Source organism: Phymastichus coffea, unplaced genomic scaffold (assembly GCF_024137745.1).
Source record: "Phymastichus coffea isolate CEN01 unplaced genomic scaffold, Cenicafe_Pcof_1.1 PCOF00270, whole genome shotgun sequence".
Taxonomy (NCBI): Eukaryota; Metazoa; Arthropoda; class Insecta; order Hymenoptera; family Eulophidae; genus Phymastichus; species Phymastichus coffea.
In genome coordinates, this window is record NW_026707081.1 from 16,586 (window position 1) to 34,313 (window position 17,728).

General features: G+C 47.1%; 1 protein-coding gene across 2 annotated transcripts; it reads left to right on the forward strand.

Moving 5' to 3' along the window:
* Window positions 1–806: 806 nt before the first annotated feature.
* Window positions 807–13,323, forward strand: LOC131674625 (sodium/potassium/calcium exchanger 3). 2 transcript variants are annotated; one of them, XM_058953401.1, is made up of 9 exons: window positions 807–886; window positions 2,380–2,412; window positions 8,566–8,739; window positions 9,203–9,390; window positions 9,579–9,828; window positions 10,403–10,537; window positions 10,706–10,924; window positions 11,256–11,357; window positions 11,424–13,323. In XM_058953401.1, exons 1-9 carry the CDS (start codon window positions 859–861, stop codon window positions 11,774–11,776), a joined length of 1,482 nt encoding a protein of 493 aa, XP_058809384.1. In that variant the 5' UTR covers window positions 807–858; the 3' UTR covers window positions 11,777–13,323. The 2 variants fall into 2 exon arrangements, with proteins under 2 accessions (XP_058809384.1, XP_058809385.1); XM_058953402.1 differs by lacking the exon at window positions 807–886 and adding an exon at window positions 1,170–1,227.
* Window positions 13,324–17,728: the final 4,405 nt, after the last annotated feature.

Here is a 17,728-nt window from a genome sequence, read left to right on the forward strand (position 1 = left end):
TCGTGCTCTGATTGATTTACGACAGCCGAAGGCGTCACGCTACGCCGCCGCGCGAAGGGCTTCGCATGTGCGTTATCCGCTTTGAATGGACGGGCTTGGCAATTGCTCTTTCGCCTCGAACGTCGGTTCCTAATACTCTCGTAATCACGTCGGATTCCGAGGAACGACTGATTGCCGAGTTCCTCGGAGTGGATCAGCTGGAAGCTGGAGGAGAGAAAAAATAAAGAAAACACGTGGCGTCGCATTCCCGCGCTTTTCTCCTACATCGACCACCATCGAGGTTTTTTATCTTATTGACGGATACCGAAAGCTCTTCGCGCAGTCGAAGATAAGGCGGTGCTTGTATTCAATTTTCGTTTACAAACAAGATTCTTAACGCTCAAGCTCGCGTCGGATGGATGGCAAGGTCGGTCGATTTCAATCTCTAATCGAAGTCGCCAGCGACACGGGCACATTCGGCAAGAAGTTGCACCTTGAACGAGTGCATCTCGATCATCGGCCGTGACGCAAAAGGAAAAGAAAAAAGCTGTATTCGAAGGGAAAAAGCGCGGAGAAGCAGCAACGGCTGGCGAGCTCTTCGGGAACGAGCGCATGTGTACGGCGCGCGCACCTCGGAAGTTAACGACCAGCAGAGCACGGCAGCGGCAGCATCGTCATCTGCTATATAGAGAGAAAGAGAGCGATGTAAAACGAGAGAGCCCAGCGCGAGCGAGGAGGACAGGAGGCGAGTGCTAGAGAGAGAGAGAAAATTAGCAGCGAGGGCCGCGAGGAAGGGGCCTGGCCGATTCAACAAACGATGCGTCCGACAACCGCCAGTAGTTGTTAACGTAGTATGTGTGCGACAACGGGATTGACAGCATGGATTCGACGTCCGACCTAGGAGGAGGTTGGTCTTTATCGCCTGAAAACCATTATTTCTCTCTCTCTCTCTCTCTCTCTCTCTCTCTCTCTCTCTCTCTCTTTGTTAAGCGTCCTTCGACGCTCGCTTTTCATCCATATTTTATCGTGGCTGCGCGCCAGCTTGCAAGCTCTGCTTTCGTGCCTCGCCTCTGTCGCTCGGCTTCATTTTCGGCTTCCGATCCTCGAGTGCGCGTGACTTGGCGAGGCAAATGACGACGGGCCGCTCGGCCGAGTTTCCGCGGAGCAACAGTGGACACTCGGGCGCGGGCGAGTGAAGTGGAGTGAGGATTTTTCGGGCGCCGAGCGCCGCGGGGCCAGGCAGGCCAGGTGAGCCGACGAGGCGGATTGGCGCTAGAATCGGCTGGAAATTTTCGTTCGACCTATATATCTGTGCGACGACGTGCGATGAAATAGTGCAGTCACGGAGAGCCAGTCTGAATGAGCGAATGAGTTATCCGGCAAATGGACTTTAAACGGCTACTTTTGTTCAATGCACAATGCGTGTTTTTCAAGACGCGCGCGCGCTCCAGTTTTACCTGTGAGCCGACTTCCGCGTCGCGCCGCGCGCCACGACGGGGCTAATCATCGAGGGCAGGCGCCATTTGCGCGACTCGATCGGCGGATCGTTAACGAACGTCGAGCCACGTGCGGAATTGCGCGTGCCGCGCGGCGGATCGATGCACCCCGCTGGAGCGGAGATCGATCGCGAGCGCGACGCAAGTGTCGCAAGGTGTGGCGGCCGCCCAGGGCTCCTCTTCGTACGGCGCGAGTCGCGCGCTCCGCTCCGCATCCTCCGTTAACGATCTCTCTTCACGCGATCCCTAATCTCCAGACATTTCGAAGTAACGCCGACTTTAAAGGTTAATTTGCTCAATCAGAAGAATAAGGTTAGCTCGAGATTAAGCCTCGCACAGCGATGTAGCGGCATGCGCATACTCGGACATTTATTCACAACACAATTACCGCTAAAATAGGAGCCTTCGGTGCGCGCGCGAGCAGATACCTTAGCGAAAAATTGCGCCAGTTAGCAATTCGGTCATTTTCTCCATTTGTCGGAAAGCTTCAAATTGAGCTTTTCCTCCATTTCTATTTTCGCCTTTCGAACTCGATGGATCTTACTTTTCCTCTCCAGTTTCCGACGACAATATTCGGCACGCGCTCTCCGCGAGATGCCAGAATGATCGTAGACCAGCGTTCATAACAAAAGCGAAAGTAGCGATGGAGTAAGAGCTCCGGTCAGTGTACACGAGGACAAATGAATCGGCAAATAGACAATAATTCGACGTTCGCCAATTCAGCAGCCAGTATGACACACGTCGTCTATACTTGTCAAGCGAAATTCATGTTTTCTTGCTCTATCGCTTCTGTCGACGTATCCGCAGCGTTTGAAAAGTGCATGACAATCCATTTCGCTCTGATAACTTTTCTTTCGCACCCGCGCACGAAACTTACTAATTTCACTGTTTCGTGTGTCAACAGGTTACATCACCGATCCCTCTCGGAGCCTCAATAGTACGTATAACAAATGTCAGACATTACACGATGCGAACATTTTGCGAACATGTACATTTTTTCCAATACGACGCATCGTGGACGCGAGTCAACGAACGACTTGCAAACGTTTCTCTCCCCTCGTACGAAAATGAAAAAATATATAGCTCGATTGTCGAATTATCGCGTACACAAATCGGATCTTCGCGATTAGATTCTGTCCGGCAGATCTGGAAAAAAATTCCACTATCGAGTCAGGATGTTTGTACAACCTATTTTATTTCATAATATTTTTTTTTCGGTAAGCGGACATCAATCGTTGATCGTGAATGTACAATAAATCGGGTTTATCAAGGAAAAAGTTGAAAAGTTGGGGAAGCACAATATCGATCGATTATCGCAAAGCTTCGTAATTTTTCAAGTCTCGTGACCCTTCTTTTTTTTCCTTATGAGTTATGGATATCGTATCGCTTCGCCACTTTTTTCAAGTAAAAAAACAATGTTGCAATTGGCGCTTCCGTTGCTTACGCGGTAAACGTGTGCGAAAAAGAGTGCGAATGCGTTCTATTTACTTGGAGGTTGTAAAGTATATCTCAAATAATCTATTATTTTTGCGCAATAAAAAATAATTTTGTTATTTTCGTTGAGTTAATAGAAAAATTGAAAATATCAGTTAATAATTTCATTCGATTATTGTAATGAATTGGATTGATAGTAGTATTAATTTATCATTCTCAAAAATATTTCACACAATTTCTTAAACACATTAAGACAGCCGGATTACTGATAAATGTTATCGTCGAAAAAGGATTACATTAATCGTATTCGATATTTCAGTGCTGCCAATATTTTGTACAGAGTGGATTTAAAAATTGATCATCAGTCGATCAAAACTTATTGTTCAAAATAACAAGCTGCAATGATTCGATAGCAGTCGCCACATCAGCCTGAAGAATCGCGGTTTCTTAAATGAGCCATAAATCGAGTAAATTTAAAAGTAAATTTCCGCAAAGCACCGGGCAGCGAGTTCCCGATAAACTGCTCCCCCCCGCCCCTCCGTCGTAAGAAAGAAGAGCGTTCGCTCTCGTCGCGAATCGAAAGCCGAGCAAAATCTTCACCGAGATCGTCGGTCAACACGACTGCCCTTATCGCGCGACTGTGGTAAAATGTCGATGGGATCTCGCGTTAGCGATGAAAATCCGAAAACGTGCTGGCGCCGATCGACCGCTCGACTCTTATCGCCGAGCACGTGGTGCAATTGTTTCGCTCCTTCTTGCTCGCAGCTTTTGCCTTTGTTTTATATCCCCCGCAGGTCGCCGCTGCGAAATGCTGTCCGACTTGGCTCGTTGCTTTCACGTTTTTCCGGCAAGAGCCGCGCGGAGAGTCATTCCGCTTTCCCTTATTGAAGCCACTTTTGCCGCCCAAAAATTTTACTTTACGCTTCGCCTGGCTTTGCACAACCGCAATCCTCGTTAGACGGGCTTTGTCGGATTGAAATCATTTGCCCACGATGATTCCAGCCGGATTCCCTTTAATAGGTGATTCGTACTTGAAGCAACGTCCGGAACGCGGCAACTTTAGTGAGCTTGTTAACAAGCGATTTCGAATCCGCGAAAAACGAAAAAGAGTGCGTTCAATTTCCGAGCTTCGGCATCCTACTGCAACTCTGAACACTCCACTAAACGCATTTCCAATAACTCATTTTCAAGTTGTTAAAAGAGAGGGGTGAGGAGGAAGAAGTATTCACAATCAAAGTTTCCGTGAAGCGCTGGCCGTAATTTACAAAATCAGAGAAGCGCAAATCTCGAAAACTCATCGGAGCGTTAAGAAGCAGCCGAAGGGTGAAAGCAAATCAATTAATCCGCCGATCTCGAGCGGCCTCTTTTTCTTAATTCGATCGATATATCGGCATTTCAGGGCAACGGTGTATCCGAAGCTTAGGGAATTCACAGCTTCTTCAAATGATGCTGTATGTCGTGTAATTACCCACTGCGCGCGCGCGAGAGAGAGAGAGAGAGAGAGAAAGAACGCCTAATCCACGGCAATCAGCCTCAATTCAAAGAACCGCAGTCGTCTTACTCTTGTTCTTCGCGAGGTTTCAGTGCTTCTCGTTTGCACTTGTCACTACGATGTTGTCGTGCACCGTTTGTTTCGAAGCGGCCAGGCTTCTTATTCTGCGGAACTTCTTTTGTTTCTTACACGAATTCGTTTGGCCAGTGGTTATGCTTCTTTTTAATTTTGTCTCGTAACTTCAATAAAGAAGAAACGACAATGTTACAGTTAAAGATAAATAAATAAATACATTGCCGCGATTTCCACAAACAAATTTTCTTCGCAAGGATTTGATTTTTGGTTCGTTACATCAATAAGAAGTACGCGATACAATGGTTTATCTTTCGTCGTTACGTAACAACAGTCTATTGTAATAAAAATCTAACAATATTCTAGTCTGAATTGTAATGGTTGTTTCGACGTTTGCCGGAGCATTTTCTTATGGACGATTATTTCGAATCTGTCAGTACTTGAAAATTATTTCAGACAACTGATGTTATTATAAATCGCAATAAATCACAGCCTTCAGTAATCCACTTAAAGCCGGTCAGCGAGAAACATGATCGCGATTGCACCAAAACTTTCCTTGGTTGTCGACAACGATAAGATTGCAGAAAAAAATGGGAGTGCGATTTAGTGGCGTCCATGCTGCTTTTGCGATTACGATCTTACGCGACGACACGACGGCTTACGTGGCGACACGTGACGCGGGCCCATTGAGATTATACGCGCGCGCGCGTTGTGCGTCGCTTTAGCGAACAAAGTAGCTGTCCTGCGGGGTGGCTGTCGCGCACCAACCGGCAATTAGAAAGTCTGCGCGTGGCGTAGCGATGCGACGCCAAGTCGAGCTGCTAAGCCTGCGAATGCCGATGGAATATCAGGCGGGACCGTGTCGGCGACGAAAGCGGCCGAGTCGCGTGGACGCGCCGGGGCCTCGCGACGATAGCCGCGCTGCGAGGATGTCGAGCGCGAGGCGCGAGCTCATGGAAACTCTTGGCCAGCGACTGCGAGCCACGGCTTAATAACAATCGCGACGTCGAGTCCGGCTGGCGAGCAGGCAGGTCAGATGGTGCGCGTGCACGAGCTCCTCTCTCTCTCTCTCTCTCTCTCTCTCTCTCTCTCTCTCTCTCTCTCTCTCTCTTACGGGCTGGCTTTTGCTCGTTTATATGTGCGACGTACATTAGGCATGAATGGCACAAGCTGAATGAGAGCAATTTAAACTTCTTTAGGCTGCTTAATCGACGATGGTAGGAAGCTTCGCATCAAGCGTACCAATACTCAAACTGTATATGTCTCTCTCTCTCTCTCTCTCTTTCTCTCTTTCGCACGCGCGCGTACCTTTATTTTCTCTTTTATTTACTTACCGATTTGGAGCTTTCGTGTCATCGCTTTCCGAAAACAGGGGAAATGATTTCTGCTTGTCCCACGGTTATAATACTCTCATTTGTGTACGCGTGTGCGTAAACTCTGAATGTAAGCTCGTGATCGAGAAACCGACTGGTCACGGCTTCAAGATTGAGTATAGCGACGACTCGCGACGACTGCGCTCTCTCATCAACAAAGAATTGTGGGCGTAGGTGAGAGAGTGAATTCTCGAACGATTTACTAGAATGCGCAATCGAAGGAAGGAATCGCGAAGGGACGGCAAACAGAGGGGAAGGGTTAGGGGAAAAAGCGTGCGAGAGAAAGATCGAGTAATGAAATCTGAAAAGTTCGATGAAACTTGAATAGGCGACGTTTGTCCGCGGCGATCTTATCGATTTTCATACGTGCGCGCGCAGCGGCTCCCTCGTAGATAACAGCTTTTCTTTTCCTTTCGCTTTTGTTTACCGGCCTTACAGTGTGTCTTTTCTCGAAGGTGAAAAGTTTTGCGCGGCCGTGCGCCGACCGACGCCGCGCTCGCCGTCCGAAGATTCGACCCTCTAGCGCGTCGCCGTGTGCGTCGCCGTGCGCGCCTCGGGCCCAATTGCTCGGCGTAACGAGGCGCTTCCTACTTTTCGCTAAGGCTTCGCCTTCTGCTTCTCGTTTGTTCTCGCTGCACGGGGACTTGTGCCTCTTATCGGGCGCAATTCAACGAGTCGATCGTTTTCATTGCGCGCGCTTATGCGTGTCAAGGCTTCGCTCGTTGGCCCGAGCCCGTAGCAATCGACCGACGCCAGCGACCGAGACGACGTCTTCGCCGTCGTCGAGACGAATTGGGAGAACGCTCCGCTGGCTGTCGCGCGCCGACCGCGAAAATGCCGAGGCACACACACACACGCACAGACAGAGGCCCGAGTGCACGCGCGACCTCGAGGTCCGGTCTTTTCAACTGAAAACGTTCCCATTTCTGGGAGTGGAGAGGCGCCGCGCGCGACGCACGTCCGCGGTGGCTTTTTCACTTCAGGAAATCCGAACCGACCGATATCCGACGGCCGCGCGCGCCCGTTCGCTTTGCTGGACATTCGCTTTCCGCTCGAGTGCGGTCTCGCTCGACGATATTGGCCGTGAGCAAACGCGTGCCCGCCAAGATTCCGCGCCAAATCTCGTTAATAAGACGAAGGAGAAAGAGAGAATTGTCGGTCGAAGCGAGCGAATGCGTACGTTTCACTGAAATCGCCGAAAGTGCGAGAGAGAGAAAGCTCCTCCGAGCGAGCGGCCGCCGAGTGAAGGGATAAAATCCTGGTGGGGGAGAGAAAAAAAAAAGTCTTAGCGAGCGTCCAATTGTAACGTCCTCGTGCGATTGGCACCAACTCAGCCGTGAAAATGCCAATTCTGCAGCTCGAAAAGTTTAGCTCGGCCAGCAGACACCCCGGATCATTCGGAATTACTCTAATTACGCGCCATCTGCATCTGCGTGCGTCGTTCGTCGTCAAAAATTATTCGATTTCGCATCCTCCGAGATTTCATAATCTTGCCCGAGAAAAGCTCAAAAATAATTGGAGCGTCTAATTGACTAGAAATGATGTAATTTTTGATGGAACTGTCCTAACTGGAAATCCAATAAAAATCTCCGAATACAACTGTTCGATTGGATTGAATTATTTGAGATTGAGAAAATAGAGTTTCGACAGATGATGAACGGCGAAGCTCGCGAAAGAGAGAAAGAAAGAAAGAAAGATCAATGCTAAAAGCGCGAGCCACGTTAATTAAAAAGGAAACGAAGTTTCGCGAGAGGCGCAATGCAGGTAAAGAGTTGTGCCTAACGAGAGAGAGAGAGAGAGAGAGAGAGAGAGAGAGAGAGAGAGAGAGAGAACGAGAGAGAAAAGGCGCGAAAAAAAAAAAAAAATAATGCAAAGATTGAGGGCGAGTGGCGCAACGCGGGTTAGTTAGCCTCTCTTTCTCTCTCGCTCGTTCGCCTATCCTTTCTTTCGCCCTCTTGAAGAAGTGCACTGGCACCGTTATCATCTTATGCCTTGCGCGCTTCAGAGATTCGTTCGCGATTAGCCTGCCGTTGTTTCACCGACTTTCCTCTTTATTTGTCTGTGGCCTTTACGGGCTTTATCGTTATGCTAATTTGCGGTGAATTTTATCGAGTGATATTTAATTTTAGAAGACGATATGGGCCAGCGTTAAATTTGAAGTGGATTTTCTTTACGTCAATTGATTCAAGTAGCACCGGCAGTTCGATTATTGATCGGGCAACCAAATTTCATTTGGTAATCTATTTGCATACAATCTAGATTGGGCATTCGCTACTCGATTATAAAATAGATCGCTTCACAGAAATCATTTGCGTCGAACGGTTTTGACATTTTCAAGCTACATTATGTAAGGTCGACGTATCTTTTCTTGAAAATCTTATTAATTATTGATAGTTAAAAATGATAACCAAGTCGATTATGTTTGAAATGCCAAAAGACGTCGATTAAGTTGACCGAGCAATCAAATGCGAACAATGACTGGGAAAAACAAACAAAATGACGTATACCCAGTCGATCGCGCGTAAAAGCCGTGACAGTGTCGACGAGGCATCAATCGCGCGTGTCACAGCAGTTTCTCCGTCGGAGAAGCTTCCAGAGGTAACAAACAACGAGCGGAAAGAGAAATAGCCGAGTGGTCGGAGGCTTTCCCAGCCTTGCGTCGTATGCACGCCGGCGTAAGCGACGATAAGGCGCTATTACGAAATGATTGTTGTTGCAGGTTCGAACTGTACGCCACCGGCGATCGATGACTTCCCGAACGACCTCTTCAGCGAGGAGCAGCGACAAGCCGGTGCCGTTATCGTCCACGTCATCGTATCACTTTACCTCTTCATCGCCTTAGCCGTAGTTTGCGACAAATTCTTCGTACCTGCCGTAGAAAAAATATGCCACGGTAAGCATCCCCTTTTTATCCAAGTTTACGTAACTGCACTTATCTCGTTTGCCTATCTTTGACGATAACACGATTAAGATTGGTTCGAGAGATAACACGATGGGATTTTTCTTTTTTTCTGCACTTTCGTCGAGCGCCGTGAAATTTCGATCGAGTAATTTGAAAGCGACGCGGCTTCCTGCACGCTTATTATTTCCCGAGGTTGCTGTCTGAAGCAGGGCAGCTCGTTATCGAACCGATCGATTTTGCCTCGATGGACGTCGAGCGGCCACGCGAATTGTCGCTCGGAACAATGCTCGGCGAATCGAAAGAGTCGATCGTCGGCCTTTACGATCGATCAACGCGACGGCAAGCGCGCCACTGGGTTGATTTCTGGGTTGGGGGAGGGAAGGGGAGAGGAGCAAGCGAAACGCCGCTTTATCGTTATTATTATTATTATTATTTGGTTTGTTTGTTCTGGAAGCACTGTCGATGTCGAAGGATGTGGCAGGCGCGACTTTCATGGCGGCGGCGACATCGGCGCCAGAGCTGTTCGTCAACGCGATCGGCACCTTCATCACCGAGGGCGACATCGGTGTCGGCACCATCGTTGGCTCTGCCGTCTTTAACATACTCGCTGTGCCCGCTTGCTGCGGGATCGGCGCTGGCATGGTAATTACCAGCGAGAGCTCGCATTGCGAGAAAGAAGGAGAAGGAAAAGAAACGAAAAGCGCTTGCTAAAAATGGCCTCCGCGGTGTGCGACGTCGTTGCCAATAGGACGCTGGTAACGACGTGGCACGGCAGCGTGTCGTCGAGCCAAGTGTGAGAAAGAAATGAAAAGAGAACGGAACTTTGGCAGGTAGTAGTACCACTGGACTGGTGGCCAGTGAGCAGAGACTGCCTGGCGTACGGCGTGACCGTAGCCATCTTAATCTGCATCATCCACGACGAGAGGGTTGAGTGGTACGAGGCGTTATGCTTAGTTCTCCTCTACATCGTCTACATCGCCGTAATGTACTACGACAAGTCCTTCCAGAATTGCACGAGGTTCCGCGCGAAGAATTCCACGCCACCGGCCGAGCCTGACGCCCTCGATACCAGGCCGCAAAGTTAGTTTCTCTCCTCCTTCCACTTTGATCTCGCCTGATGCTAATAATTGACGTAAAGTGCCTTGTGTACGTGACGAACCTTTTGGTATTTGATCCCGAGCGCGAGCGTGACACCGACGCGCCTTTTTCCAACTCGTTCAATCGTCTCTCTCTCTCTCTCTCTCTCTCTCTCTCTCTCTCTCTCTCTCTCTCCCTCTGTGTTTTCGACCGACACCTCGCCTGCATTCCCGCGACGCCGACGAGGAATTCAATTGAAAGCGGCGCTGGGCCTTCGTTTCGCTAACCGCGGCGGATTAACGGCAATTAACCGACGGCGCAATTCAGAGTATTATCGACGGCGAATAACAGGCGGCGGCGCGGCCTGGCGTGACCGCCGAGAGCGTGAATTTCGAAAGCTCGTTTCTCTTCATTGAGGCGAATGGCTCTTTGATTGAGCGACATTAAAACTCTCGCGCCGCGGGCGTCGCGGGCGTCGCGGGCGTCGCGGGCGTCGCGGGCAATCTTGATTATCGCGGCTCGCGAGGAATAACACGGCGAAGGGCATTGCCTCACTGCGTGCGATGTTGGTCCGCAGGTGACGCCGGGGAAATTCACTTGTCAAGATCCGATAAATTGCAATCGGCCGCCGACCGTGTGGAGCAAATTGCGACTATCGACGTGCCCCTGCAGAACGGCGGCACCAAGCCGCAGGAGGAGAATCAAGAGGCTGGTAAATCTTCCCTTTTCGCACGAGGCTGCGAATCCTTTTGCACGCTTATAACCACCCGACGATACAGTTATTTTGCGCTCTCCACACCGACGCCACTTCGCAGATCGATCGTCTGAGTCGGTGCGTCGGCGCGTCCTGGCTTTTAAATGATCGTGCGGCTTTTTGTAGAAGAGTACGAGTATCAGCTGCTGGTCTGGCCGAGGAATGCCGGCTGGTTGAGGAAAACCGCCTGGATATTGACGTGGCCGATTCACTTGGTGTTCATGTGCACCATTCCCGACTGCGACAAGCCCAAGTTCAAGAAATGGTTCCCTGTCACCTTCCTCATGTGCATCGTCTGGATCGGATCGCTTAGCTACGTGGTCGCTTGGATGATCACCATTATCGGTAATGACTGGCAAACCTTTATTTTTTTACAATTTGACAAAGCTCCATCGAGTCCAGCGAGTTGGCTCAAAGTCGGTTATTTCTTTGCCAGTTGACGTCGACAAAAGCAAGTTTCTCGCGTCGCGAGAGCGCAAGAAAAACTTTTGTTCGCAAAGCGTACTTTTCGAATCGAAATGTGAAAACGGTGTCGAGCTCGAAACTTTTTGACAGCGACAGCAAAGAGTGACAAACACGCTATTGAAACGGAGATCAGTGCCGTGACGTGGCATTGACCATCGCGTGATCGGGCAGGAGCGCGTGTGTATTAATTGATTATTCCGTACGCGTGCAGGAGACACCTTGAAGATACCGGACTCGGTGATGGGAATCACGTTCCTCGCCGCGGGAACCAGTGTGCCAGAAGCCGTGTCCAGCGTGATCGTGGCTAAGCAAGGTCGGCCTCTCCTCTGTCGTCGTCTCGTTCCGTTGCTCGCGAACTAAACGATATTTTCCGACGCAGGCCACGGGTCAATGGGCATCAGCAACTCGATCGGCTCCAACACGTTCGACATCCTGCTGTGCCTCGGCCTGCCGTGGCTGATCAAGTCGTCGTTCGCGCCGACGAAAAAGGACCAGCACTACATCAGCATCAATTCCGGGGGCCTGGAGTACAGCGCGATCTCTCTGCTGTCAACTCTGCTGCTGCTGTACGTGGCCTTCGCCGCGAATCGCTTCCAACTCGACCGCAAAGTCGGCCGTGCTTGTCTCTGCATGTACGCCGTGTTCCTGATACTCGCTACCCTCATTGAGCTCAATGTCTTCTTCCCGGTCAACTTGCCCACTTGCAAACCAAAGTCGTCGAGGGGGAAATGAGCGAACCGAACCATTCGGCAGCCACCCCCATTTTATTCTATACTCAAAAACGAGCTAACGTCCTTCGATCTGCATCCGACTTTCGGGCGTTTTTCGCTTTTCGCGATAAAATGCTCTACAGTTTATCAATTGTTGGTTAAGACTCTGTTAACTCTTCTATGATAGGATGTCGATGAAATTCAATGCTCAGATTTGCTGCAAACCTGTCCAAAAAACGTGCCCTAATTCGTTGCGGTCAGATTGTTTTCGCTCGTTTCTTTTGTAAGTATTGAGCTTCGTAACTTTGTACAGACTAAGATTGAGGCATCGCAAATATTCCTGTTGGCCAGATGTATTTTTTAAAGTTGGACGTGTACAAAATTATAACTCGCTGCTTCTGATGCAACACATTTCTTCGTTTGTTTGTCTGTTTTATTTATTATTTATGTTTTTCCACCATTAGACACTTGAAAAGTCTGGATTTTCGAGGAAAAAGTGATCGCATATATTTTTCACCGAGTAAAAATCAACGAAGAGACGACGAGGGGCGACAGTATGTATGTGTGTTCGTATCGTGTTTGCACGCGTGAGAGAACATGAAATATAAAGAGCAAAATTGTTTATCAATATTCACATTAAGGCCAGAGCTTAAAGGAACGAAAATTTTAGATTCTGTGTGACTCGATGGTGATCGTGAATTTTCGAGTGCCATTGAACTTTCTGTCGGAAGAACATGAAATTTATTACAGGGCAATTACGTCAATGAATTGGAATTCCCGATCATCTTTCAAATGAGAAATTAACATTGCTGGTTATTTTCGGCGATCATTCAATCATTAAGCATCCTTTGGGTAACGAGCAATGTTGATTTTACAAATTTATTTATTAATCTACGAAAAATTGAATGCACCTGTAACTCATCGACAAATCAGCTGAGTCCTCATTAACACATTCTTGCGCTTTCACATTGTATATCGCAAGATTAGGCATCATAATGTTTTATCCGCAGATATGAGAACAACAAAAATTTGTTAACTCACTGTGTAACGTTAAGTTTCTTCGTTTATACATTTTATTAATTAGCTAATAACGTCCATCGACTCTTTTATTTTTGTCTTCTCTACTTCATATTTCACAATTGCATATAATAATATATAATAGAACTTTCGAGGACGACCGTAGTAACAAAATCTTTTGTGTAAAAATGTGTTCACACATGCGCTTGTTTTTTTTTTGTTGCAATTTGGCTTCTGAGTTGTGTAACATTTCAACCATGACGTTGTATTAGATCGACAAAAGCAGAATCTCGTCAAGAATTTTGCTGTGCGTACGCGTACATTTATACGTATAAATGAATAAAAAAGTTTCGATCTCTCGACTCTCGTAGAATTATCAAACAAAGAGAAACAAGAAATAGCCGTTGAGTGAGGAAGGAAGAAAGAAAAAACAAAACGAAAAGAACGAATATCCACACCTTAGACGATAACTATAGATCATAAAGAATCTCAGAGCTGTAATGTATAACTTTGTACATGACAAAATGATTGTAAAGTAAAGAAGAAAAAGAAATGTACGATAATTCTTTCGTGTATGTCGATTATTACAAACACTTGCGACACGCACTTGTCGAATTGAATTTTCGCGCAATGCATGTAGCGCGCGAGTGTATGGCGGTCGCACGCGTTCGAACTTTTTAAGGCGAAGAGAAACGTCCGAGAGAAGAAGTTTTCCAGGACGCGCGTACACGTGTACGGGGAGGGGGCAAGCTCCGCGACAACCGACGCTTTCCCAAAGGCCTTTCCCTTGTCTCCCAAGTGGCGCGATCTTTTCCGCTTCTTCGCCGTCGCGCACGGACCAAATCGAATATTTCAACTCTCGCGAACGCGTCGCTCCCTGAAACTCTCTATCTCTCTCACGGAGAGTCATTTTTATACGAGATGCCATCGATGCAATTACTATCGACGAGTCGTTCTACTTTTCGAAGAGAGCTCGGCGAGCATTCCCAAAGAGGAACCGTTCGCGTTGCCGACTTTAGCTTGGCTTATAGATTTGCTAATAAACAAGCTCGAGTCGAGCGCTCACTAATTCAACTGAAGATCGTGCTCTGTCCGACCAGTTGTTTCTCGTCGTCCACGGAAGTTTATCCGCCAGGCGAACAGGATTATGCAAAAATTTTCCATCAAGTGCGCGCTAACCGCATTCCTTCTTGTTATCTCGATAGTTACTTAATGTCACAACGATGGATAACAATCTAATTGAAATCGATAAACTAGCTTTCCCAAGAGATCGCCTCGGTGAAACGCTCGACGAGGGGGAAAAAAAAAGTTCGCAGCGATGAATTTTAGTTCAGAACCCTCGCCGCGTAAAATTGATACACTCTAACTCTCTTACCCGGCCTCTTTCGCCAATCCATCAGCCACTCCACGGAATGCTCTCTTTTTCACCTCTCGCACACGCCGACAGCGTGCCGGATCTATCGATTTCCTTGCCTCGACGCTCTACACTACTCTTTCTCTTTTCATTCGAGCCATTTTTTTTTCAACGAGGCTTTTTTTCACAAAAGCACATCCAGTGCGCATTTGGTTTTTGTTTGTGGAAATACCGAATGTTGCCCTTTCAGCATCCCTTTGAATTCGAATGCGAGTGACTTTATGAAATGCTTTTTTTAGACTTTTCGGATAAATTCTTGTTCTACGGAAGGCATTGGCTTTTGAATTGTCGCACTCGAAATGTCTCTGCGCAGACAAAAATAACAGCAGACTTTTACTTTCCGCAAAAAGAAGGCAGCAAAAGAATCCTTTGCATGGTACATTTGATTTTTCTCCTACAAGAGCATATTGAATTTTAAAGGCTCTATTCGGATCCTCTTTTGAGGGAAAACATTTAAAGAGCTTACGCACGAAAGAATGCAAAGAGAGGAAGTATTTTGATATTCAATCTCTGTCGCTACTCGACAAAGCGTACTTATCTCATCTTTTACATACGTTTTGCAAAACGCCGAGCCAAGTGAATTTTGAGCATTCGAAAAATCAGCCATTCCTTCGATTTTTCGGCACAATCGCGGCTGCAGTAGTGCGAGCCGTTAAAAAAATGTTTCGTCCGCATAGCTAAAAAATTCAATACGCTCCTTTTAGCCTCGGCAGGCGGTGTACACGTGCTTATTTATTTTCTTGGCAGCTACCGCCACACGGAGAGACGGCACACGAGAGTTTTGGAGGGGGATCGGGAGTTGAAAGAGAGAGAGAGAGAGAGAGAGAGAGAGAGAGAGAGCATCGGTTATTGGGTCTGTAGGTCGCGGACTACACACGCGCCAATGCTGTCTTGGCGCATTACTTTGTGCTCGAGAGCCCGTATGTTTGGCTGGCGCTGCGATACTTCAGTTACACATCTGTTAATTTTCGCCCGTTCGATGCTCGCACAGCATGATTTATAGCAGTGCTGCATTCGGTTTTTTCCCTGCGGTTTGGTGTGGGGAGAGGGGGCGTGACCGGGACTTTTCTCAGGGTGGTTCATCTTGACTGATGATTAAACGCGTCGTGGGAATTTTCTAGGATAGCAAATAATCCTCGATTCCTGAACCGTCAAACTTTTCGCTCGCTGAATTTAATTTTTGCAAACATAATCCCAACCAAATATATTACTAAAAAAATCTTCTCAATTAACTGAAAGCTCTACTACAAATTCCTAAGTATCATAAATTACTCATAGGAGTGAGAAATAATGAAGCGAGTAAGGCAGGGGGGGGGGGGGCACGCGACAAACGGGTTAAAAGCTCACGCAGCGGCTGGTGGTAGAGATTTGACCGAACGTCAGCGAGAGAGAGAGAGAGAGAGAGGCGGAGATCTGCAATGCGGCGCCAGTCCGAGGGATCCTCTACTCTTTTGCTTGTCTCGTCCCCTCCTCCTCTCGCACATGTGTATCTCTATATATATGTTTATTTCCTTATCATTGTTTCTGGAGATTTTTCGTTACCCAATCGTCGGCTCATTTCTTACGACTATTCTACTTTGCAAAGGATTTTTTAGAGCATAGGTGCTATTTCGCATTGAGATCTTGGAGCACGAGGTCGTGTGTAATTTATTCATTGACTGATATTAATATGCAAATATCTTAGGACAGGTAATTGTTCGTCCGATAGTGGTGTATGTGCTTCGCGCTAAATTAACAGTATACGAATTTATTGATCCTCTTCTGAAGATGATTCAAATCGGCGATGCCCTGCTGCATCGTAGTCGTGACGGGTCTTTATCGAAATTACAATATGTGCACTTTGATAAAGTCAATGTCGGCAATTTATGTTCAGCTTTTGTCGATATTACTAGATTGAGAAAATGCCTATCCAACATCCGTCCTAAAAGTATTCCACGTAATATCGAAAGTATTTTCATGAAGTATAAACGAGGCATCAACAGATACGCAGCTAATCAGCAATGCAACCGAGAGAAAAAAAATTGTTTTGAACAAGGAAGCAAGTAGGCCAGTTAGCTCGGGGGTAAATTTCGCAGCGAAACTTCATTATGCGATTGTTTAACCTCCGGTTAAAAGAATAATAGTGGAGCCAAACAAAGACCATCAACTTCCCGAGGGTATGTAGAAGAAAAAAATCATTCTACGAGGTACACACGGTAAATGAAAACTTTTAATAAACACATACCAGTGCGAAATAAAATTATGCGAAAGAGGGAGGAGGGCGAGGGGGAAATCGTTCGTTTCAGTTGTCATCTTTTGATTTGCAAATGTGTCGCGACCGTTAGGGTAATAGCAAGTAGTGCGACTCCACGCTTAGGTCAGGCAACTGCCAGCGAAAACTCATGGGAAATAAATGGGTTGTCTTGAAGCGTTTTTCTCGATTGTTCGCTATTAACGCAGCTGTTGATGCTAATTGTTGTGCCTACCGTGCAACCGAATCAATTGAACTCGATCCAATAAGTGAGCAATTTGCAAATAGATACATACAACGTTTTTAATTGTTTTGGTATCGAATATAACAATAAAAAAATATTCACGTTGAGGAATTTCTTTTGCGAAGCACGAGTACAATACACGCAATTTTCTGCGTACAATGGTTCAGCGACACTCGACGTTTACCTCGAGCAATATTCAAGACCTCGTCGATTATTCAATCACTTGCTCGGAATAAGCTAGCCGCGATCCGTAAATATACCGAAGAGCGCTGGCGGTGGATTCGTTTTCTTTCACGAAAAAAGAAATCCGGCGGCGGCGGCGGCGGCGGCGGCGACGGCGGATGAGGTGAGACAAGGAGACCCGTCGAGGGAAAAGCCGTGGGAGCTGCCGTGTGCGCGTGCACGACGACGCGATGGCTGGATTTGTTAAATTTGCCTGACTCGGCAGCAGCCCGCGTGCTTTTGCTTCGAGTAATCTTTGCCTTTCAGCTGTGCTCGGCGGTGAATGCGAAGGGGTAATTCGTCTACAATCAAAACTATATGTAATTGTTTCACAAGTCAATCTTACGCGCAACAAAACTCTAATCGTAAATGTAACATGTAAATAATGATTGAATTTTTACGATAAAAACTGATCGAGTAAAAGTAAATGCCGTCGGGTGACGCTGGGAAAAAATGTTCGTTTGATACTGCCATGGCTTCTGCCGTAAATATAGACATGGCATAAACAAAGCGGTAAAGCACGAAAAGTATATAATACGCTGCATATATGTATATATAAAGTGGAGAAATGAAGGTACCGACATTGAACTAAGTTTAAAGCAGTGATAAAAGTTACAGTATCGGAAAAAATTTTTATATTTAAAGGATAATGAAAGCGCAGTAAAAAGCTTATCGATTGGAATGGTTTACGGGGTTTTCGAAGGTGAGCGAACAGAGGCGAGGTACAGCCACGAGATCGGAATTCCGAAAATGCATATTCGAATTCGCCGACGCAAGCAGTCCAAAGTCCATCTCGACAATTCGGAAATTGCATAAAGCAGTGAACTAGCAACTCGCCAACCGATGG